Genomic DNA, 25,718 nt, shown 5'->3' with positions numbered 1-25,718 from the left:
TGCACGGGAACTTAGAAACGACCTTTCCACCCGGAAGCCACTGTGTTTTTGGTGTGATGGCGGTCCGGAGGTTGAGTATTTGTCTCGCCAATTTGACAAATTTCTGTCCACCTCCATCATTACGGACCATCAAAATCGGCTAATGGTACCCATTATGACAGGCTTTTCCCTGCACACAAGACCCGGGCTTAGGACCGTTTTTTTTTTTACTGTTTTCCTTCGTGTTTTGTTTACTTCATTGTGCTGCTGTTTGTGAAACGTTTTGTAACCGATCCGCGTAACGGGTGCCACCTCTTGCGGATGGAGTAATTTACGAACTTCCGAAAACGATTTGTTAAACATTAAAAACTTAGAGAAGGAAAAAATAGAACAATACAACAGTTGCGAAGGGAAGGTGAGGGTATATTTTATCAGTAAAACATCTTGTTTGCATAGTGTAATGGTACCATTTAGATAGATTTTTATGTGTTTTCCCTAATGTTAAATTTAACTATAGATCATTTGCGATTGTTTTGAATCCTAGCAATTTGATGGTTAGGGAAAATTTAACGCTCTCACTAATACTGTATTATCCACAAAACATGTGCATCCCACCCACATTGACAGTGTGACAGCTTAACATCTTAACACGTGTATCAATATATCACGTGACAAGCATAACAAGAAGTCCTCTCGCTGGAGTCACATATCTTTGAACGGTAACGATCATTTGAAACCGTCCGCGTGTTTCTTGTTTCACAAAAGATCCCTTACGTTGATTTAGACCTTTTATTCTTTAGACCCTTTAGAATGCGTGAATGATTTGCTTGGGTTTTTTTTCTAAAATTTGGTTATTTGATTAAAATTATAAAAATTAAACGCAAAAAACAATTAAACTTCTTGCATGATCATGTTAGTAAAAATTAAATTGAGCAAGGAGCACAATATACGAATTTGAACTAGTGCAAATTTTATACATTATTATAATAAAATTTTATGTAAATGTATGACTTACATGATATAAAATGCATACTTTTTTCATTTTAATATTTCCTTTAATGGTTTTTCCCGATTTTTAATTTTATTTCTTATGATTCCTCTATTTTACCTATTCCTATGATTTCTTTTTATAGTAAACTTGGCTACACTTTACGTTTTAGAATTTATTAAATAAAATTTTGCTGCACGCTGGCTTAAAATTGTCTAGCAGTTTTTTTACTGTCGTCTTAAATATTTCATTTATTTACTTTTGGATTTTTTTTATTTATGAATTGATTGTTTATTTTATGAACATATTGATGAGACATTTCTTCCTTATTCTTTGCCTTATCCCGGGCATACTCGGTTGTGGATGGGTGGGTAAATCATTGTTTATGTCGTCTTTAATATGTTTAGTATAAAATTACAATTTTGCAAATTTTTTACAATTTTCCCAACCCAGGGATAGTATTTACAATGAACTTATACAATCTTTCAATGTTTTCTTGGAAAAAACATCATAAAAAAAGATTTTTAAAATAATACTTTATTTATAATTAATTATGGCGGTACAAAGCCGTATTGGATGGCCCAACGGTATAGGCGACAGCAGCGCCGGTCTTCAAACAGTAGAACAGGAGTTCAAATCCCAGCCGGACCGTTCCCCCGTAGTGAGTACCAATTGCTATTCAATTGCGTAGTATTATCGGTAGTCTAGTAAGCCGTGAGACGGCCAGCGTGATCTCTGAAGGTCGTTAAGTCAAGAAAAGAGAGATTGTTAAGAGAGATGATTAAGTTATATAACCATAATAATAATGTATTTCCTCCTTATTCTTTGCCTTATAACGGACAAACTCGTTTGTTTTTAAAATAATTCTTTATTTAAAAAAAAATAAAAAATGCTGCACTGTTTGCTCGTTCCATCCTTGACCAACACAAAGGTATTACAAACATTCACCAACACGGGCTTCGATTGCATGGGTGGGTTGTTTCCCGACCACCATAACTCATCTGGAGGCGTCAAAACGCAGCAAGTGATCATTTAACGAAAAAACGCTTCAACACAGTCCGTTTTCCTGCTCGAAGCCGTGAAACAGACGCCATGGGATGCATAGTTGCATTTGAATGCTAATGTTTGCTCGCGCGCTGTGTATGTGTCACGATGGTCCGAGCCCAGTAACAAAAACACCACAACGTTCTACAGAGCGAGAAAGTCAACTCGCATAAACTACACCAAATTCGACATCGTCCTCGATCAAGGTAGGATTTTCTCCCAGTGTTGTGTTTTCTGAGCCGAACGTGAACCAGTTCCATGTTTTGGTCCGTCCCGTCCGTTTCTTCCGAACGCCGGTATCAATCGCATTGGTATTCGAACACACGGAACCCAGACACAGGAGCGGAAGGGACGGGAAGGATATGCAGAGATAAAAACCGAAATTAAATATTCATAAATGAAAAAAAAAAACGGCCTCCATATCGAAAGGTACGGCCATCATTTAACTCCGCGAACTGACAAAATAAAAACGGTACAGCTAAACTGAACACCACCACCACTGGCATCCTAGGAGGCGGCCAGAACAACGGCACTGGATTGGAAGGAGGAAGGAAACGGTAGGAAAGAGACGGGTCGCGGTGTGCCTTCTGGCAGCGGAACAGGACACGGCATCATTAATCATTTTGTAATTAATGAAAACAAACATATATCATCCTCATTAGTTAAAAAACATATTAATAAGAATTATTGATGATACTCGGGCGTTCGATTTCGATCGCAGCGAAACGCAACTGGACCGTGCTCATCGGTGCACGACCGACATAACATGCGTTCAATGCCAACGTGACTACGGTCCGGTTCTGTCACCGGGTCGGCGAAGTTGAGATGAGATGAGAGCCTTCCGTACCTGTGTCGTTTGATGGGCTAGAAATTGATGCCGAATGATTTCGACCGACTTATTAAGAACCGTTGAAAGACACACAGTTTGAGGAGAGCAGCAAACCGGCACAGAATCGAATTGCTTTGGACGATTGAAGAGCGAAGCTAAACGGGAGATATACGGTCGTGTTCAAAATAATAAACCGAACCGACATGATTTGTTGTCGAATGAAATTTTTTGAAATTATAGGTAATTACACAGCAATTTCTGATTATAGTTACAGGCAAAACAATAGCTGTTATTCATTAAAGGAACCTGGTAGATGAAAGATAACATATTTACAGTTTTGTTGGCGTATTTGGAAATCCTAAAATCTATCCTTTTCTTAATATTGATATCTTTATGCTCTTTTTATGACATTATTTAACTTTTCTTGCAAGATTCTTTGGTCTAAGCAATTAGAAAGTTAGACAAAATTTCATCCCCATTCTTCTCGCTTACTTACAATTAAAAATACAAATACAAATTAAAAAGATGTGCATGATCTCAGTGAATATTGTAGTAGTACATGTTCAATTAAGCGGATAAACTTCCAATCAACCACAATAGCCAGCGATTCAAATCAATTCGCTGCCCCAATCGAAACCAGCTGTCGATCGGAAGACACCCGCATCGTGCACCTTCCGTGAAGCTATCATTAATCAAATCGAATCCTCCCATTCATAGACCCATCACCCTCATGCAACAGCTCAATAAAGCGCGCGCAGATTCCGTTTCGGTTCCGTTTCGGCGATCATGCACACCGCAGCCGGAGCATATTTGTTTTGTTCATTCTTCAACAAGTTTTCGACAACATCGTATGCATTAGAACTTCCAGGCTTTTTTTCCAAATAAACAGATAAACGTACACTTTCGCTCGCAGCAGGAGGGTGTCGGTGTGATAGTTTTTCCCAGGTTTAAATCTAGGACCATCGGTGCAGAACATCATTAGGCCTTTGGACGGAGTTTTTGTCGTTCTGCCGTATCCTTCTAGTAGCGCAGCAGGGTGACCGGCTAGCGGATAGTTAAAGACGGTACCTGTCGAGACGATAGTTACCTGCTACAACGAACTATTATTTTGCACCAATCAGGACAAAAGCACGTTTGTATCGTATGTTTTCTTGAGGAAGATAAATGATAGCAGAGACTGCACGTTGACGCAATCATCGTTGAAAACGGTAGTCAAACTGCTAACATAAGAGCAAAGTCGTCGAAAGTCCCTGTCAAAGAAACAGCTGGACAATATCTTTCTCCGGCTAAAGGTCAGCAAGTCTTTCACTAGTTTGCCTGTACTGTTCTTCTCGCAGCATCTAAGGAACCTTACGCCTGTCGTCACTTAGTGCAATAAAAATGGCCATCCATCAAACGCTCACGGCTTCGAGCGCACCGTAACGCCTCGACCCAAAATTAACTTATCTCGCGCGTAAAGCAAGACGCAAGCATTCGAACGAACTATTTCGCCACATTCCGCATTCGCATTTTCATGCGCTTCATTTAGCGCGTTAGAAATCTCCACTAGTCGTATTTGCGATTTACTACACGGCGCGTACTGCAATTAGAGAACCGACGACGGGTGTCCCAACATGTCCCAATGCTCGTTCCCCACACAGGAACGTGTTGAAATGCATCTCGAACGTCGCGAATTTTCACGCGGATGCGTCAGTTTTCGGGGCGCGGTGCTTTGGTAATTGGGCGTAAAGTTCTGCAACCTCAAAGTCGCTTTTCACTCCCCCCCCCCCCCCCCCCCCGAAGCCGATGATTGATTGAAGAATGGATCACAATTCTTCACCCAACCCAAACCCTGACTTTCGCTGGCTGTTGCTGCACTCCTTCCACAGGAAATGCCAAATTGGAATGTCATCCCAGCGACATCGCAGCCCGATCGGGCCAACTCAACGATTGCTTTTTGTTCTAAAATAAGTCTACTTACGATAGTGCCGGTGTTGGCCCATTCCTTCTACGCGTGCAATTGCAAGGTTCATCACTCACGTCTGTCACACCTTCACGCACCGCTGAAGGTTGCGCAAAATCACTTCGAGACCGAAGAGGACCAAAGACGCAAAGATGCGCCCTGCCCGAACCGTTTGCCAACGAAGCAAATAATTTGTAAACTACGAACTACGGCAAAAAGAAACAGAAACAAAACTGCAACGTAACGAAACAAACAATCATCCACACAATGCACAATGCGCAAAAAACGGGCCTTAGAACAAAAAAATAGTGCACACACTGACAACATCCCAAGTGCGATTTGTGATTGATTTGCTAATTGGGCGCCTACGCGTTGGGCGAAGCCCTTGGGGGAAGAAAACAAATTAAAAAAAAAACACGACCTAAAATGAGTCGCCGGAAGGTCTTCCTGAGCGTGCGCAGTTAAGCGACAAATTGGTTTCAGCCATTGTCTTACAGTGGAGACTTCCTCGCGAATAATAGGGAATAGGGTGTGAATAGATGGTTTAACAAGCTGGATTGCATCTTCGTTCTTTGCTCAGAAACTGTTGCAGCTGTGTTTTGCATAACCGATGCAAGTTTGTTGATAGTTTTCTTAGGCCAATGTTTGTTTTTTTGTTCAATAATTTGTCGCTAAATCTGAGCAATCTGATCTGATTTTCATTTAAATGTTAAACTTCGCTAGAGAACTATAATTGAATTAATTTAAGATCAGTTTAATAACAAATTCAAAAATGGAATCGATGAGCTCCCAATTTAAAAATTTTTTGGCTTTCACTATTTTTTTTAATTTTATAACTTTTTAAGCCATTATTGAAAATTGTTAATCAAAGGGCTTTAGAAAAATCAGTGATGGACTTAATAGAGAGTTTGAAGAGAGCGTCGGTCAAGGATTGTTCAAAATATCTTTTCTTCCTACACAGACTTCCTCGTCAAAGGAACTCGTCGTCTAAGGCAACTTCCAAAGGATAATATTATCGATGAGACTTCGTCTATTAAAATACCGTGTCGTCTAAGAAGTATTAACTGTCAAGAGACCTCGAAAACGTAGAGGTTTCATCGTTAAATCATCTTCATATAACTAGACATCTTGATCTCACATGCTCTTCATCGTCAAAAGATGTTCGATGTGAAAGATATTTCGTGTTGTGTACGGAGAGCTCATAAAAAATTCTCATTCTTCATGGCTTAAGGTCCTTGTAGGAAACTCCGGCCATCGAATGGTTTACTAGTCTTGCCGATGCCACTTAGTTTGATAGTCAGTCCACACTACGGGGTTACGGTCCGAATGGGATTTTAACCCCGGTCCTACCGTGTAAAGAACTGCGCCGCTATCGTCTATACAACAGAGTCACCCCACCCATACCCAACTGCTTTATCAACCGTCATTATGAAGTTAAAAAACTGTAGGTATTTTGGTGGTTTGAATAACTTTAGTGGAGAGCGTCTGTCAAGGATCGTTCAAAAGATCTTTTCTTCCTAAACAGTCTTCTTCGTCTAAGGATCTCGTCGTTCAAGGGAAGTTCCAAAGGACATTGTTATCCATGAGACTTCGTCTATTAAAATACCGTCTCGTCTGAGGAGTTTTAACTGTCAAGAGACCTCGAAGTCTTACACACCTTGTCGGCACAGGCATTCAAAGCTGTTGGTCTTGACATTTCTTGTTGTTTAGGGGGCTCGTAAAATTAAAAGAGTTTGAATCAGAATTATATTTGCTCCTTCCGAATCCTCACATAATCTTCCAAAACGTTTATAAACTTCCTTGTACTTTCAGCTATGTTTACCATAAAATTACCATTTGATCGACTTAAAAGGCCACACTGACCATCGAATGGTTTACTAGACTTAAATATACCACGTATTTTGCAGGGCAATCAGTCGTGAATGTACGAGAACGGTCCGGGTGGGATTTGAACCCCGGTCTAGCCCTTCAGTCACCTGTCCCGCACCAGACCGTCATCCAAACTCATCTTTTTACCACAACCATTTGTTATGTGCCTTTCGAAATATTTTAATTCAAAATTGGAAGCGAAGTACTAATGCAGATTGAATTTAATTTAATTCTTAGCATATAAAAACTATTAAACTTTACTAAATTAAACATAAAACAAATAATCCGGTTGGGTGGTGTCCGTCAGAGAATATCATACTTTGCATCGAACATAATTAGTTATTTATTAACTCCACTCCTGACTTCATTTATTATTTCCTCACTGACTGGTGTTGTTTATTTCATCCAAAATAAACTTCCGAAAAACTCGAAAACTTTGAAATTCCATTCATTAGTCCTATCGAAATGCGATTTTCAATCGTTTTCTCAACTTTGCTCCTTATCTCTCGTCTTTTTGTGTTTGCCACACTTATCCAACACAAATCAGCGTGGCTCATTTCATCCATTCATTGTTTGTGCTACGGTGTACAAATGCCGGGCTGCGGCAACTTTTCACCCCTCGTACCCCGATGGAAAAAAGGGTTATTTGTTAAACGGTGGTCGAAATGGGCGGAAAATCGTAAGACACAAATGAATTGGCCTACAAAGGGTTCTCTAGCGGATGGAAAAGAACAACCAATCCTCTCACCCTTTGATGCGTTAGAAACTTGCAAAGGAAAAACGGAACTGGTGGCGAGAGTGAGAAACGATGCGATACGATGCCCCGTCGAAGCAGAAACGGGAAACAGTTGCGAAAGCAATTCATTTTTAAATAACTTTGTCGCCAAGGGAATCGAAAGGATTTTACCGAACTTCCTAAGCCTCACCCTACACCGAGGACCTCACCGAATCCAACAGAGCCCAATCGGTGGAAAATTTCGACGCAAAAGATCGATGCGTTTAGCAGGGAACCGGACCCGTCAGCAGAATCAAAAAGGGCTGGCGAAACTGGCTGCTGACTCGGTGGAAATGAAGTGATCCATTTGGAACGATGTTATTTAAATGATAATTTCGATGTCAACATTTTATTTTATTGTCGTACGCTGTACGAGCGGTATTGAGGAAAAAGCGTCTGAAAGGGTGCAGAGTAGTACAGTGCCCGAGTGCGAGATGGATAGAGTTATATTTGAAACATGCCAAACAGTAGACGATGCTGTGCTTGGGGAGGAAAAGTTGACGATACGGCTCGGAGAGGTTGATTTTTGCGGCAGCCGAACAGTACATTACGAACATCTGGTTTAGATTGTTGAAGTTTTGTGGAAAAGTTGTCCAAAATCCCGGCTCCACCCAAACCGGGTCCCGTGATGTCAGCAGTTGATGAAAGGTTCAAAGCGTAGGGCGTCAAACGATCAACTTTTCGGTCAACGTTGCGAAAATGCTGTGGTGCGATTCGTACGCGTCAGCAGCAAAGCGTACGAGGAAACCATCTGGAGGTCTTCGAAAAGGGTCCAAATCTGCCATCATTAAGTGGATGTAATCGTTTTTTTTTTGTTTTACGGTGCGGCTTGACATCTTACTCCGTGACGCGATGGAGGTCAATTAGTTTTCATGGGTTTTATTACGAAGTGATGGTGGTTATTGAAAGCCACATTTGATACACTTCGGACTAAGGTTCGGACAGACCATGAAGCGTCAAGTTGGGTAGGTCTAATGATTATGCCGATGAAAGATAAATGACATTTTGTACATTTGAGAATGGCGCGAGAACGAATGTTCAATTCGTAGCATAAGTAAACGAATATTTTACTTTCATTAAGTGCGGGAATTTTGCTTGATTTTATGTAAGTAGTCTTATATATAACTATTACATGACTTACAATATTTTTCTTAGCTTCTTATAACCTCAAATTAACATTCTATTGATAGATAATTTCGAGCAATTCATATCTCTTTAACATACAATAAAAATTTATTCATTCATTTTAACGTGACCTGGATTTTTCTAGGTTAAACTATTTCTCAATTTCCAAAAAGACAAAACCTCTCAAACTTATTCAACCCACGCTACAAACAGGAATGACTAGTTTGCACGTCAGTTTTCGTCTCGTGTTATTTCGTCCACCGTCCAGCTCGTGCCAACTGGAAAAGTCTCGCGACAGCAAACCTCATACTGGGTGAAAAATTAATCGCTTTCAAATATTTTACCTCCAAACTATTGATTGGTGATAGATAGCGCAAATCGTAGCTACCGATTCTCGCCCCCTGAATTGCTTAATCATAACCGGGCAAACGTGCGTACGAATGTCAGTCCCGGATGAAGAAATAGCTGAAATGGTTCGAAAAATTCAAATTCCATCCGAAAATTCTCCATTGCTCACCAACACCGTTCGAACACGTACAGCTATGGCCAAAAATATGATTGTGGTTTGTGCTTTCGGACCGTTTCTTCTTCTCAAGCGACGTGGTCAAAGTGGCTGTGAGCATGCGAGGGCCCAACACTTCGGAATGTCTGCAACTTTTTCGGTGGCTGGACAATGAGCGAGAAGACCGACGACCGTCGTAAAAAAGAACCACCCGCCGTGACGATATTTCATCGCGCTGGATGGACCGGACGGCCTCTCGGTCCAGTGTCGGGAGATCGCGGGAGTCCCGGGAGTTGCTTCATAGCCATTACAATACAGCTCATACGTGCGTGTGCAATAAATACCGAACGAGTGACTGTTAGACACAAACACAGAGGGGCTCTCCAAATTATTCAACACGACAAGGACACAACTGCAGTCCGATTGCTTAACATGAGCATATCAGGAAAGCTGTCCAAAGTCTCAAAGATCATCTCATTACCAACTCATTCCTCATCGCAACCTGTGCCCATCTGTAAGCAGGACAGAGCTTTTACGCACCGTTTTCCAACAGAATCATCATGCTTTATAAAGATGAAATATAAACTCGAACCTTTCAACGGGTTCAGAAGAACCTTTGGCTAGCAAGAGTGTGCCTCGATTCTATCGACCTCCTGCCGATTTGTTTCGGGTGTCCAGCCCGAATCTTCAAGCGATCCGTCAATATTATCCAGCGGGTAGATAAGTTTCGGTGCGGGTTGATAACATTCAATTTCCCAAAAACCCTGGACCATCCGGTGCTCGTCAAGCTGGGCAGAGAAGTAATGAGCTCCGGACGATAGAAACCGAATCGAGCACCTTACACATCGGGGAGACGTTTGTGTTTGCTTGCCCTTGTCTTGAAGCTGAGTGACGTTTATCAATCTGTCAGACTTCAGGTCTTCACCAAAAACCTGAATCCGTGTGCAGCAAGTACGCTGCCCCACACTTCAACCTGCAAGCGTTCGCGCAAGACAAGCCTGGTGTGCTGCCCGTTTAGGACCGACCAAAATGGGCGAAATAAATGTGCGTTAATAAATTACTCGCTTTGTTCGATTGTTTGTTTTCAATTTCCGTTTGACGTGTTTGTTTGTTTCGGTTTGCATTCTTCTGTGAGTGTGTGTTTTTTTTTGTGTTAAAGAAATAAAAACCACTGGTCACAACGACTCCGAACTGAGCGGTCTGATGGATTGCCACACTCGCATCGATCGATGGACGATTTCGGTTTCGGTTCGTCCTGGTTGTTCCAGGAATGAAGCTGAAAAATGGGTCCAATTTACAGGAATTTGTTCCACTTGAGTGATACCAACCTGTTCGCGAGTAACCAGGGGGTTACATACGGGGTCAAAGAGCGTCCTCGGTGAAGGTGGTTCGGGCGCAGGTTGGGCAACAGATGATGAAGGAACCGTGTATTGCCGTTGAAAATCTTTAAATGAAGGTGATGAACTAAGGCACAAAGCACTATCCGCGTCACCAATGAAGGTCCCGAGGGTGCTGAAGATGATTGGTGAAGAATCGATTCCTTCGATTAGTCATCATTAACATCAGCGCTTCATTATAAATCCTTCTGGGAATCGGGAAGTTGAGCTTGTGACGAATGAAAGTACATCAGACTAGTGTTTTCACTAAAAACACTTTTTTAAGCATGTGTTTAATCAATTTTCTCTGATGATTTTAAAGTTATATTTCAAGTTACAGCACTAAAACCAATCTATTTATTGGATTGAAGAGCTTAAAGAAGCATAAACTAGCAACAAAATTTAGGTCGCAAACCAAGAACACTGTGTAAAATGAATAAATGGTTAAATATTGGAAAGATGGATTTTAAAATCCAAATAAGATATTAAACAAATCAAAGAATAATTCAGATACTTGAAATACCTAAAGAAAGGGAGGATGATGATGATGTACCTCAGATGAACATTATCATTTAGGAGAGAGAGGGGGGGGGGAGGGGTGATCCAACCACATTTCATGGAGAATAGCAATGCGGCAGACGTTTTTATCGAAAAAAATAATTGCAGATTGCATTAGCTACAAATTTTAGAAATAATGTCCCCTGACTTCAAATGGCTTTACTTCAAGCAAAAAAGAGAATGGCTGTGGCATAGAATGGCTTCCAGGACCTGTTTAGTGCATATATCTCGGTCGTGTCGTTTAGAGACCTGGTGCCACACTCGCCACCTCGCTTATAATTTTTGCATCAGAAAGACCAACTATTTTCAAATATTAGGACAATAGTTTGAGGATACTAGTGTAGCAACAAACCACGAAACATTTTTGGAGCTGTTCTTTCAGTTAAGGAACGAATAGAAAACTTGAAGAGAAAGAGACTTGGTGGCAAATTGGTCTCATTTGATCTCTCTCAGGCTTTCGACCGAATTGACAGAGGCTTCCTTTGGACAACAATGATTTCATTAGGATTCAATCCAGGATTGGTTGAGCTGGGATCCTATATATACATCCACCCATCACTGAGCTCCAAGGTATTTGCAACGATTAGGATGACCTGATCAATGCATATGCCGACGATATCTCAGTAGTGACCACTTCCTCATCCAAGATAGAGCGAATGAGAGAAGCGATCGGATCATTGGGTATCTGCTCGGAGGCTCTGCTCAACCTCGACAAAACAATAGCACTGGACATAGGACACACAACATCAGCCAACCAGATGCAAATTCCTTGGCTTCACACCGAAGAACGTCTTCGACTGCTGGGAATTTTGTATTCGAACGATGTACGCAAAGCTATGATCAGCAACTGGGATATAGTTATTCAAAGGTTCCGGCAGCTGATACGCTACCACAGGGTTAGAAACCTATACCTGTGCTAAAAAATAACTTTTCTAATCACATTCCTGTTGCCCAAAGTATGTAGCATTGCGTCGATCCGTGGTGCTCGCTCAATGGATATCGCTACGATCACTTCACTCATCGGCAGCTTCCTTTGGGATGGAAGTGGAGGAATAAGAGTACCCCTACAACAACTGGCTTTTCCGCGAGATTGTGGTGGGTTGAATCTTCAAATTCCGTTTATTAAAGCACCCGCCCATCTATGCAATCGCTACGAGACACATGATGAAAGCTTGTGTTTTGGAGCAGAATACCGTGGAAAAAGGTTTTTAAAAAAACATCAGTTGCAGGAGGCTTTCTTCCGAGCAAAGATCATGCCTGTTCCTGCTCATAAACAACAAAATAACACATGCAGTTCATTTATACAACACGCAAAGGATATCGTCTCCGAAGTTCGTGTACTGTCCTTTGGATGAACTTTTGGAACATAAATTCGCCTCATGTCCTATGGTCGCTCCGGCATGGATGATGATGCAGCAAGAAATAAAAACCGTAATTCCCAATGTGATACTTAGCTTCAACGATTTGCATGTTGCTATTCTAGACGGAATAAGACCAGCGCAAAGAACAATAGTTGTAAGGATTTTTGCAAATTATATCATCCACATCGCTGGAAACAACGATGCTGTGATTGATGTAAATATACTGAATTGTTATGCAAATACAAATATTATGTTAAAAGCAATGAAGCAAGAATTATAGAGAATGTCATTTGTTTATAAAGATGTCTTTTAAATTCGTTGCATTTTTCGTTCGCCCTATTTTGTCGTAGGAGTCTTTTCCATTGATACAGTTCGCCCATGAACAAATTTCAACGTCAACCAAAACGCGTCGCTCATATATCTTTCTGTAAAGGATACTGCAAATGGTGCGAATGGCAAGGATGCGCGACATGAAGAATCGCTCGCTCACGCCTCTTCAGAACATGAGAATCAAAAATGCCAGCCATAAAAATGTTTCCTTTAAAAAAAAAAAGCCAGGATAGGAAACAAGTTCCCGAACTCGAAAAAAAAAACACCAAACTTCATCGCGCTTCATCGCCCTCGGTTCACATAAATCTTGCCCACTCGGGATCCTTCCTTTCTCCGACCAGGCAGTTGGGTTGTTACCGTCCGCGAACGCCTACACAAAAACGCCTTTCCATATTTAAGCGAAGGTCACATAAGGACACACACGAAGCGAAAGAAACTGTATCCCTGAGTAACTGGGAAAGTTCATCCTGTCTTAAGCCGGTATCCTGTAACGGAACCGTTTAGCGAACCTTCAACAAAGATGAAAAGAGTTTCCTTTCACTTGGTTGTTACCAATTTGAGGTTATCTATGCTCTATCATTACTAAGTTGAGGAAAGAACTGACCTAAGAACAGAAATGTTCCCACATCTAAAAACACACTGCTAATTCCTACATAATATTGCAAAATTCAAAATCAATACCACAATTACCCTTGCGAAACTGTGTCACGAAAAAGTGTGTCAACCTTTACCCGGAGGCTTTCACTGTTAACGACATCCGACCGTAAGCCAACGTGCACAATTTTCCCATTTTTCATCGTCTTAGCTTCTCGCCAGTAAAAACGGATGCATAGGTCGACGTGCAACCGCATAAATATTTCCGTTTCGGTGGAGTGTAAAATTTTAATAAGATCGCGTTTTTCAACAGCTACTCTCGCTTCTCGCTAGGTTTTCGTTTGTTGGGACATTATCGTGATCGTTTTTTTTTTGCCCTCTTTTCGTTTTGTTCGCATGTTTTTATCACGCTCGGGAGTGTTGCTTGCTGCTTTTGATCGTTCGTCTATCTTTTTCAACATTTGTTAGACGAGATTTTGGGTCCGCGTAGTTTCGTTGTACTGTTTCCAGAGTGTGGCCACACGCGTTCTCTCCTGCTCTCGCGCGTGGCTTGCATCGCGCCCGTTCGCGCTTTATGCTCCAGTAGCAAAGGAACGCATAAATTATGCCGATGAGGGCAATGCTGAGGACACAATATTTGGGTACGCTGGTGTCGTGTTTCGATGCTGCACTTGCTCCCTTTGCTTTTGTCTCCTATTTTCACGTTTCATCTTTTTCCTTTTTTGCTAAGATTCTCTTTCTTTCTCTCTGCTGCTCTTAATATGCAATTAGAGGGAGCGTTCCTCTGGTGCGTATGGTTCTCTTGCCCGATGGTGTGACACTATTTCTCATGTTCGACCCAGGTTCATGCTTTGCCGGTTGCACGTTTCCAATTGCTTAGGATCGACGGGCTGATCGTTGTTACTGAGTCAGATTTGTTTGTTTGTTTGCTTGTCGTACGGCGGCTAATAAATGTTCCCATTGTCGGGCGAGCATGGCCTTTTTACGGTGGTTCGGCTTGGGTGGCACGACGAGGGTGGCCCGCTGTGGTCGTTGTGTTTTTGGAATATGTTCGGTTCGTGATAATTATGACGCGTGGTGTGTGATGCGAAAACGAGTCGCTAACGACTTGGGTTCAGTGTGAAATGAGATTGTTGCTATGAAATCTTTACACAGTTTTGAGTTTGATTCATGTGTTGGATAATACATTTTGTTTTTAATTTAGGAGATTCAAGGGAAATTTGATTTTTTTGAAGTATTAGCTCTCTCTTGGTTTGGTACTGTTGTGAAGAAAACTCGTCGGATAGCTCACAGAACGGGTCACAGATTAAGGTATGCATCGAAAAAGGCATAACAGATCCTTTCGATTTTTCGACAGCGATGTCCAAGAGTTCGACTGATCGATTGGAAATCGCTCAGAAAAAGATAAAGAAGAATTTTCCAATCCGATCCAAAGAAAACCGGCCAAGAAATGTTAATTTTCTGACTTTTTACATTGAAAATAACAAGACTTAACGTCATCTGATGCTAGTTTTACACAATTTTCTCTTTTTTGGTAAAATTCAAGGAAAAACAATTAAATAACAAATTACGACAGATGAAGCGTATTGTGAACTCTTCTACGGAATATCACGACAAAATAAAGGCTTTATTCTTGGATTAATTAAAGTTTTTAAGATAACTTTGTTTCACTCGTGAAACAAATTCGATGCCGCAAGTTGGGTAAAAAAAAGTAATAAGCTAAACTTGAACATATTAACCAAAGCTTATTCTGTAAGGAAAATGTAATATTTTTAACACAAATTGAATAACGTTCGTACTCTTGCTTTCCCACGCCAACCGATAAAGAAACTCGACTAGAATTACAACAAATTATTCCCAAGCTGCCACCAGCGCACTCGATTCAATACACAACCTGTCCTTCCCGTTAGAACATCCGATAAATCAATCTCCGCCAGCCGACGACAAATGTACCGCGCCCATTTCGCCGAACCAATTGATTCCCGGTGATTCCCCGTTCCGACACTTGTCGAATCCTCCCCACGGACTTCTCGAATGATTCTTTGATCGGTCACATCAAATTTGTGTGTGTATTTTTTTTTTTTTTTGTTCACCACAGTGTATCGAATTTGCGAATGGTGGTGGGAAAATTGCACAAAAATCGATCCCGCGATTGGAAAACTTTTCCCCGGAGAGAATTTTTCCCGCCGTAAACGCACGTCACTCTTGGCTGATGCGTCCTGGCGAAACAAACTCGTGGAAAAATCGAACTTGTATCTGCTCACAAACACACACACAAACACGCAGATTCGGAGGAAACGAGCACAAAAGGAAAACAATCATTCACCCCTCCCGAACATCTGTAAAGGGTGCGGCATAATGCGTACTCCACTCACATCAACCCGCCCCGCCCGGATCGAACACACAAAAGAAATCGAGCTCAATTACGAAGTGCCACTTTACCGCTTAATCCTCGCAGAACAAGTGTTAGACATTAGCTAAATTGATATAATTTATCGCTTTCCGTTCGGTGCTGTGTATGTCTTGGGTTTTGCTATTTTTTCCCGCATTTCCGCGCACACCCTTCATGCGCACCCAGCATGAGCACCGAAACGACGAGGCAATCTTTTCTGCACCGAGGGATTCGCGCGCTATTGCTCTTTCTCATCTCAAATCCACCCGTCCGATGGGCCCTTTTGGTAGCTTTTCCAATTTTCTCACCCATCGCCGTCGATTGCGTCGTCCTTGCAACCCTCTTGGTCGCATTCTTCTGGTATCATTTCACGCTTGTTACGATGGGCTGAGATTTGGTGGTCGTCTGTGTACGCAGAGAGAGAGGGGCTGCGATGAGAATGATGTCCCGCCGAGTTTGGTGTGATTTTAGGCGTTTTCCTTTGGAAGAAAACAGTTGATTTTATTTTTTCAGATTTTGTCAGGATGCTGTGTGTGTGTGTATTTGATTTTGCATTATTGTTTTTAGGAGGGATGTAAAAACCACACAAAAAAACATGATAAAAAACGTACATTTGTTAGTGGGCACTTGATGTGGATTAATTGTTGGATTATCTATTGTTCAATTGTTTATTAATCTCTTGGATTGCTCCTAGGTTTATTGTTTATGTTCCTGTGTTTATTATCCTTTTTCAAATGAAGTCGTTCACTGTTGTCTATTTATAAACGATAATTAAATATAAATTGAAGTTATCACTATTTTTCTTCTTCTCAAGGACCTGCTTGGACTCACCCGGCCGTCGAAAGGCCTTCCAAACTTTTTGGTAGCCTGAAATGGCAAAGTCAATCCTCACTACGTGAGAACGGTCCAGATTAGATTTGAGCCCCGGTCCTGCCGTGTGAAGACTGCCACCGCTGTCAAATCACCACCACCAACTATGTAAATTCTAGCTTAATTGACAAATCTCTACATTTTTCCTTGCACACTCTAAAAATATTCTCTAGTTGATATTAAGTTAACTTGGTGACATTAAATGGCTTTCAATTCGTGGGTCTTTTAAGAGTCCATCTTAGTTCCTAAGGAATTGTTAAGCTTATATATTTTACCCTAAATAGATATATTATGATAATTCATCCGAACGGCCCGGTGTTGTAGGCAACAGCGGCGCCAGTCTTCCTATGGTAGGACCGGGATTCAAATCCCATCCGGACTTTCCCCCCGTAGTGAGGATTGACTATCCAACTACGTGGTATCGGCAGTCTAGTAAATCATTTCGATGGTCAGCATGTTTTAGAGGTCTTTAAGCCAAAAAGAATCCATCCGAGCATGCTTGTCATAAGACTTAAAATACATAAAATAAAAATAAATAATTATTAAAATAGTGACTTGAAGGTTTACAGCATATTGGGGGGACGAAGCATCAATGGTCCCAGCTAAAAAGTTGTTGTGGGTTAATCGTTATCAATTTTATTATTGTCTACGAAGCAGTTTAATACTAATAAATGTTCTAATTAAAAGAGTCTAGCGCTATTTTAAAATATCTAAAAACATTTTTAAAAAAATCATCCAAAAACAGATACTTACCTCCGATCGTTTTTGATTAAATCATTTGCACCCAACACCATAAACATGCGCCGTCAACGAGTCCTGAGCTGAGGATAGTTTTCCGCGTCCAATGTGTTCACACTACGCGCTTGACGCAAAGGACAGACGGTATTCTTCTGCCACACTTTTGAGCCCAAATTCAGCGGGACAGAAGCTTCCAAGTCCGTTGTATCCAGTGCAGCCTACCAAATTTGTCACCTCATACCATCCAATTTGCTCGTCGGGTGCTAAAACGCACTTACCGAACCGCGCGCGATACAAAACGCCACTTGCCACAGATACGCAATAGCGCACAAGATTGTCCTTTCGAAAATACAAAAAAAAAAAACAACAACCCACCTCTCTCACCACCAGACCCGAGCGATAAAATCTCAATTTCAGCAAATTCAACGCGTTTCAACAACGGCCAGCAAACTAGGAAAAACCGGCACCGGTTCGACAAAAGCCTTAAAAAACGTCTCGCTTCACAGATAAATTGGATCCTTTCGGCCGTGCGGCTACCACTGTACGATCGGGACGGGTATCGCCTTTACGCACTGTGGACGCAATTTCTCGCCGGTCCTTTCTGGTGTCGCGACGACAAGTGAAGCAATTGCCGTTGGTAGGACATGGCCGTCCGATCCGAGCCACGTCATCATAAAACTGCATCCACCATTCCAGCGCGAAGAACGTTTCGGCGGGTTGTGTCGTTGCCCACCAAACATCCTATCGTCGTTGATCGTTTCTTCGCGATGAAATGATACTACGGGGCGACACATTTGCACTGCAATGACACGGTGGGCAGGATGTTGGCCAGCTTTTCGAAGCGTACACAGTTCGCCTGCACGTTGCGGTAAAAAGCGCCCAAAACGGCAGCGCTGGTAGAAGGTCTGAAACGGTGGTCAAATTTATGAGAATTAGCTCTGCAGTGAAACTAACGCCTTTTGGGCCGCCAGCAGACCATGTCACAGCTTTCATTCGCTGTATCAGATCAGATTCTCGAAAAATGTAATGACGTGAGCTACTAGAATGCATGTTGTTTTGATTTGTTAAATTTGATTTAATAATTATCTTTTAAAAAATTATTTTCTTCTTGGCTTTTATTGAGAATCAGAACCTTAAGCATTTATTAATTTTGTCTGCTTTGTTGAAAAATGTACTAACAATGTCATATTTTGATTTTTATTTGCTGTTTTTGTTACACATTTGTTCACTGTCTTTTATTTGTATTTTGTTTCGTAGGTCTGAGTGATCAATTATAAATAGAAGGTTTAAAATTGGTTTGAGATTTAAATATAATTTGAAATAAATAAATAAATGAGTAAATATTTTAATTTAAATTTCACTATCAGTAATCATAAATTTAAAATTTATATTTGATCACCAGAACTCATCTATACAGTTTTGCTTTTGCTTTGCAGCTATGACTGTATTATTGCCATAAACTGATAGTTGATTGGATCCTGTGCTCAGTTTTATCTTTATATTGATCCTAAGTCCTTATTATTTGTTAGTTTTGCAGTTAAACTTAAACATATTACTTAAACTATTACATTACAATATCTATTTTCCTTCCTGACTGACACCATATCGAATGGACACCACCTTGGTCACGACCATGATGATGTTCATGATGCGTATGATGACCGGTTCGGTCCTTTAAACTGCCTTCCCGGTTCCAGGTGGACCAACGGTCGCACGGGCAGGCGAAGTGTCACACGTACAACCCCGCAAGGATGTCCCCGTAGCGCATGGACGAACGCACGCGGACTCGCATCAAGGGCAACGCCCGGCCAATTATCTCGCGCAGGCGGAGACAAAACTACTTCACGCTAAAATCATGAGCCTGATAAATTGGCAAGGACGGTCCCGGGAGGATGGTCGAGGTCGCCGGAAATCGACACGTGACCAGACAAATTGCGGATAGCTATGCGAACGGCATTTGCCCAGCGTATTTGTGCAGGCCTCGGTAAGGATGTCATCCGGCTAGCCCACGGTGGATGGAGCAACGGTTGCGGACAGAACCGACTTTACCGATTGCGACCCTGACGAAATGGATGACGAGCTGGGTACGCTCAGGGACGGCCGTGCCGTTTCGTGTCGTGGAAAGGTGCATCGAATCGGAACCGTACATCGAATGCGCATTGTCGTAGAATGGGTGAAGGATGTGTTGTTGTTGTGCTTTTTTCTCTCTCCACTTTCCTTCCTTCGTTTCTCGTGTGCCCAGCGCGTTGATGATGGTACTTGCGTCCCATAAAAATGTCCACGAGCCTGGCCTGATTGTACCGAACAAGGCTGTGCCACGTGCCACCGTGGGTGAGTTTTATGAAGGTTTTTTGCTTGCCTTCCTTCCTTTAGATTCGAGGACAGGTTCTTTGGGTATGGGCGAGTTTAAAATTAACGTCTCGGTTTCGGTTTTATCTACGTTTCGTTTAGAAAGTACTTCTTGCTATTCCCGCTTCTTGTCAAGGCCAAATAGCTTGCAAGGACATCAGAAGAAATGATATGATTCTGTTCGATGTTAGAGATAGGATCGGTAGACATTGTGACACACGTATTGCCTTCAAGGAACCTTGACTTGTTCGGAAAAGAAGGTCTAAGCTTAATGTCGTGATCGCTTAAGCAAGAAAGTAGCTGATGAGTATATGAGGAGGGAAATTACTCGAGTGAACAAAATCCTAACCCAAAAACGATCATGTCAATTAAACAAATTGCTCAGAAGCTCAGTGGGTGATAAAGCAATTGACAAATGGTGAAGAGTGCAATAAGTAATAAAACATTTACTGAAGGTAAGCTAATGGTTTCTGGAATTTTTCAAAAATATTCAATAAATATCAGATGTTTTGATGTTTGTTTCTTCGAATTAGTGGCGAAGGCATGCATTAAGAACACCGTGAAGGTAAATGTTTCTGTTGAAGTGGTGCCTTCGTGGAACTTAAACGGTATTGAAATATTACAATGTTTGACTAGGCAGGAAAGGATTATCACCTAATAAACAAAACATAAAAATTTTTAAGTGTGAATATTTTAAAAATATGTATTATATTGATATTCTAACTATATGCAATCAATATTTATGTGAAGTACTGGTTTAGAAGATGAGCTGAGATTAATTTTCCATTTGAATGTAAAAATGCCAATTTTTTCATTTCGCAATGACGGCCAGGCCAGGGCCAACTCATTCAACTTATATGCTATTTAGCGGGTAAACATTTCCTTCTCCCTCAATTCACCTTATCCCGGATGAGCTGGGTTGTAGATGTTGTTGCTGCCAGGTATGGTTTTGATGTTGTTGTTTTCTCTATTTCCTAGGGGTTAGCGCCTCTTTGGAGCATCGTGCCGTCGTGGCTCCAAAGAAAACCCTCTTTTTTGTGGATACTCTATGGTGTTCGCCATTCCAGTTGCCAGCACTTGGATGTTGTTGCTGGCGGCCCCACCATCGGCAGAACGCACGAGTCCGAAAGCCACTACATCTTTGTGAAGCTGCAGTAGCATCTTGACTTAGATACAGAGAAACAAGTATCCAAGGATTCATGTTATGTTATAAAAGGATTCAACTAAACGCTGAAGAATATTTAAACAAAAATAACTGCGAATTTGTTTACAAATATTACAAATAATGTGAGCAATACGGCCTGGCCGTCCTTTATGAATAAAACAAAATTAAAAATTATGTCTCTTTTGCATATGTTTTATTAAGGGATAGTATGTCGCCGATCTTTGAAACTAACAGTTCATCTTAGCAGAAACCAATGGAATTTTAAGTCATTAAATTAGGTTATGTAAATGATAATTCCTCAAAGATTTCCTGGCTCAATAGAATTTTTGAACACAGTGAATTGTCCTGGTCAATAACATGAAAAGTTCGGAAATGAACGATGGCTTTAAAATGTAAATATTTACCCATTTTGTATCTCACTTACCTCGTGGAAATCAAGATGACAAAGAATCTATTTACGTTTTTCTTTCACCTTTTAAAATAGTAAAATGTACAATGTACAACGCACCATTTCTATTGACTATGGTTTTTAAATAATGATTTTATTTTCCGTATGATTAATGATTCGCGAGCAGCGCTTAACGTGCACCCATAGTGCATATGTACAGAAGATAGGACAGTATTTATTTACATCATTAAACTACAATCACCCACACTCGCTTCCCACACATTAATGGGCAATGAATAAAAAGAGTCTTCTGTTCGTATTTCTACACTCTGAAACTGCGCCTAGGAGAGCTGCAGGTGAACGTCGAAGAAGAAAAAACAAATCAAATTCCTGACGCGAATGACGATTAACATTGGCTACGAGACAGTTACGTCGATGCTGCTAAAAACTAATCCTTACTATAAACAACCACTATAAACGAACTCACTAACTCAACTGTTTTTGAAGCCTCTCTAGGTGTGCACACTAATACTAATACACTTTCCGTGGATGCGCTCCACGGACGACTATCACGAGTTTTCCGTACAGTACGGCTTTTCCATTGCCAATCGGAAGGAAAAAAACCGTAAACATACATTCACACACACAAACACACACAGATACCACACGGACACAGACACAAGTTCTCACGGGCACAGTCAAGCCACCACCGGGGGGATTTAGTGCGAAGGAGATCGAGACGAGCCGGGTGACCCGGACCGGGTGGCAGGCGAATGGTGCGGATGTCCCGGGTGGTTGTTGGGTGCGGGCGAGGAAGGATGCTGCGGAATCTGGTAGGGTGTGAAGCGGGCGAATGATTTCGGTCGCACTTCCGGCGAAACGGATGGGCCGGATGGCGGGGCGGCCGATGGTGATGAGGAACTGGATCCACCACCACCGCCGCCGCCAGAGTTGGCGGCGGCTGCAGCGGCGGCGGCAGCGGCAGCAGCAGCAGCAGCCACTCCCTGCATGGCCGGTGTGTGGGCCGGCGGGGGTGCTACATTGGGCAGGAAACCTGGGGGTAGCTGGGTTGGCCATTGGCTTTGCCAGAGTGGGCCAAAGTTGAGACCAAAGTTGGGCCGTTGTTGGTAAAGCTGCTGCAGCATTAGCTCACTGTAGGCGGCCGAAGGATTGCCCCAGAGATGGAGCTGTTGGCGTGCTTTCTCCAGCAGTACGGACGGATCGTTGGAGTGCATCGAGGGTGGACCCCCGCCGCCTCCCAACTGTGCCATTACCTGGTCTGGGAAGAGCCGCAGCGGAGATCGAAGATGCTGCTCAAGCAGGAACGATTCCATTGGATCTCTGTTTTTTGGAGAGGAAGCAAACGAAATAAGAAGGTAAAGATCAGCACGGGCGTTGGGAAAGTCAGCAAGGCAAAAAGCTTCAGCGCTTCATACTTACCGATCGAAGTCGTTAAGCCTTGAAGAATCACGGAAACCCTTGGCGAACGGATTCGAATCGATTTTCAGCTTTGTTATTAGCTGATTCTGGTACGCCGTCACAGCCGTAAAGATCGTCTCCGGGAACACGAACGTTTTGTGATCCAGCTCCTGAAGTTCGGCGGGACTCGTCGGGACCGATTGGTTTGGACCAATCCGCACCAGATGAATCCGAGGCTGATAGCGATGCATCGAGTTGAGGACGATCTGGCCCGTCTTGTCCATCTCGTTGTTGGTGAGCTTGATCTTCTCGAACGAGATCACCTGCCGTCGGAGAGCGTCCGGTCCGATCGGGGTGTCCGGGTGCGAGTACAGCCGGGCGGGTGGTGGTGGATCTGCCTTGCCGGCCACTAGCCATGCTGAACGATGGTACGCGTAACGGTAGCGACGGTTGTCCAGAGGAATGATGTCGAGCAGCACTGCGTACCGATCGGCAGCAGTTTGATGACGCATCGGACCGGAAAACGAGACGCGAACTGTTGGGAACATACGCCTGAGTAGAAGAGATGGTTGGAAGAAAGCAAAACAATCAAATTGAGTTCTCGACGTCTACTTCAAAGATCCAGCAAGAAAAAAGAACTTGAAATACTAATTAAGCGAGAAATACATCCGTAAACACTCAATAAAAACCTACCTTCCAGTTTTTGTGATGATCATCTCCGTACCGAGCTCGTTGAATTTGTCCCACAGCTCTTTCGTCTCTAGATGACACTGCACCGGCCGTAGATCCTCCGAATTGCATGATCCAACAATTTTTGGTGCTTTCTATTAGTTTACCAAAGACATTAAAACAAACAAACCCAAAATTAGTTTGATGGTCCCTAAAATAATGCTTCAACTTCAACTTCTACTCATCGATCGCATTCTTCGTACCTGTGCGATCTCGGGTGACAGACGATCTTCATCGGACACGCTGGCCGGTGTGGAAGCCGTGCGCGAATGTGTTTCACGCGGCTGTTCCGTGCTCTCTTCCGAATCGCTGCAATCCTCCACATTCACGTTGATTTCCTCCTCGGCTACCTCCGACGAACGTTCCGGAGTGCGGGATCGTGGTCCTGTACGGATGAGGAAGGAGAAGCAATCCGATGATGTTAGTGTTTTGTGCTGTGTATGTTTTTCGGTAAAGCGATCGAAAACCGATTAGAGGGTCGTAACATCGAGCAATCATGTCCATGTCTCGGACATTGCCTGACGTTTGGTGACTTAAAATAGAATACAGCATGATTCGAAATTTGTAATCTGAGCCGATTAGAAGCAAAGAAGGACGTTTAGAAAATTCGTTTCTATCTAATATGCCTCACCACTAGGGCGAGCCTTCGATAACAATTGAACAAGTAGAGAAAATTGATTTAGGGCATATTTTTAAACTCCATTTTTCAATGATCACGCTTCGCGAATCACGAATGAATGATGGATTAAATTAATATCATTCGCTGTACAAAATATACTGTTAACAAATCCTACAAAACTTTACCAAGTTCAGATAATTTATAGAAATAAACAATAACATAACTGTCAAATTTGACATTCCGGATTCCGTTGTGAACTTTTTACAATTTATTTCAAGCATGACGACTGGTGCTTTTTAATTCGATTTTCTAGATTTAAATACAGTATTTTTTGGCGTACTGTATTAGGCGAACCCTGAAGTTAGTAAATCAAATCATTATGCTTCAGCTTCTGGCACAAATTTTTCTGTTTATTTTTCAAATTTATGTTTGGGTATAAAGGCTGTACGCCGTTATGTCAGAATTTAACAGATTAAACAAGTTCATAACATTATTGGAGCAACTAATATTATTCAAATTGTTTATCAAACGATACTTCAAGGACTAAAACAATAATGCTTGAAACATTGGTAATCATACAAACAATAGCTAACAAAACTTCACGAAGTCCTTTCATTGTTTTTGGCTGTTAACATACTTAATATTCCAATAAAAAATATGACAATGAGCGATTTACAGCACTAATGTGTTTTGTAGCAAAAATTGCAGAAAAATTATTTTTATTTTCTGATGCTCATAGTACATTTATGCATAAGAGCTCTATGAATATTATAGAATAAGTAAGGAGATAGAGCAAACAGCAAAATAATCAACTTCAACACTAAATTTTCTAACGAAAATCTAAAATTTGCATCAAAACCAAACAACGCAAGTTATCGGTTACACAGTACCGACGGCACGCCTTCAAGTCAGTGAGCTTCGGTTTAAACTTTATCTTTGCGCCAGACATGCCTTTATGAGGGCGTTGTAAACATTGGCTCTTAAAGAAATAATCATCCTTTTCGTGTATAAAAACAGGCAGCAGGATAATAAAACTGTACTCCAGTGAAACTTACGATAATTGCCTTCCTCGATCCGTGTGTTAACCGGCGGTGTTGGATCACTGCTAGCCGTAGTGTTTCCGACCGGATTGCTACCGTTGGTGGCATTATTCGTACCTTGGGCCATGATGGCCGCAATCGAGAAGTTCGTTGCACTTTTTACCGCCGTCAGGGCGGCAGCCGCCTGTACCGCCGCCACCATTGCTGCGGCCTGCGAGTGTGGATGCTGCGGGTGAAGCGGATGATGCGGATGGTGTACCGGGTGGGGCACGGGCGGCTGAAGCAGATGGTGCGGATTGTGATTGTTGCCGTGGGCCGCCTCCAGTAGCATCCTCCTCCAAGATTCGTTCACGATGAGCTCGTGTCCTTGGCTCACTTCTGAAACAGTTTTGCGGGACGTATTTTGCACCGACTTTTAGCACCAAGTGTCACAGGTTTCGAGTGTGAACCAGAACCAGGAGGAGTTGTATTTTATTTCACACAACAATCTTTTCGCTATCATGTGCACACAAGTAGGGGTTTTAATTTTCTAAACCACACAAAACTCACTCAGGGACACTTGTTTTAAAAGCACTAATATCAACTCGCTCCACAAAATTTTCACTTGTTCTTAAGAATTAGCTGTTCTCCTTCAAATATCTTTTGCACTACTTCAAGTACAATTCGTTTCACGTTTTCCGATAATTGCTGACTTATTCCGAACGACTGTTTTCCAAGACTGCGGTTTTCCGACTTGA

General features: G+C 42.0%; 2 protein-coding genes across 3 annotated transcripts in view; both read right to left on the bottom strand.

Annotated features, from left to right (window-relative positions):
• The window catches only part of LOC126565014 (solute carrier family 66 member 2), a 204,660-nt gene extending 182,892 nt beyond the window's left edge, over positions 1 to 21,768 (bottom strand). For both annotated transcript variants that reach the window (XM_050222149.1, XM_050222151.1), the window contains exon 1: positions 21,761 to 21,768. The gene's annotated coding sequence lies outside the window, so the exon portion shown is untranslated. The remainder of the gene's footprint in view (positions 1 to 21,760) is intronic.
• A 125-nt stretch (positions 21,769 to 21,893) lies between these two features.
• Positions 21,894 to 25,344, bottom strand: LOC126564391 (T-box protein H15-like). The gene is made up of 5 exons (XM_050221423.1): positions 24,997 to 25,344; positions 23,526 to 23,707; positions 23,287 to 23,417; positions 22,615 to 23,145; positions 21,894 to 22,515 (listed from the first exon to the last, which is right to left on the bottom strand). Exons 1-5 carry the CDS (start codon positions 25,310 to 25,312, stop codon positions 21,894 to 21,896), a joined length of 1,782 nt encoding a protein of 593 aa, XP_050077380.1. The 5' UTR covers positions 25,313 to 25,344.
• Between the last annotated feature and the right edge of the window lie 374 nt (positions 25,345 to 25,718).

The sequence above is a fragment of the Anopheles maculipalpis genome, chromosome 3RL (genome assembly GCF_943734695.1).
Source record: "Anopheles maculipalpis chromosome 3RL, idAnoMacuDA_375_x, whole genome shotgun sequence".
NCBI classification, from domain to species: Eukaryota; Metazoa; Arthropoda; class Insecta; order Diptera; family Culicidae; genus Anopheles; species Anopheles maculipalpis.
Note: the sequence above shows the minus strand (reverse complement) of the source record. Positions and strands in the feature narration are given on the sequence as shown.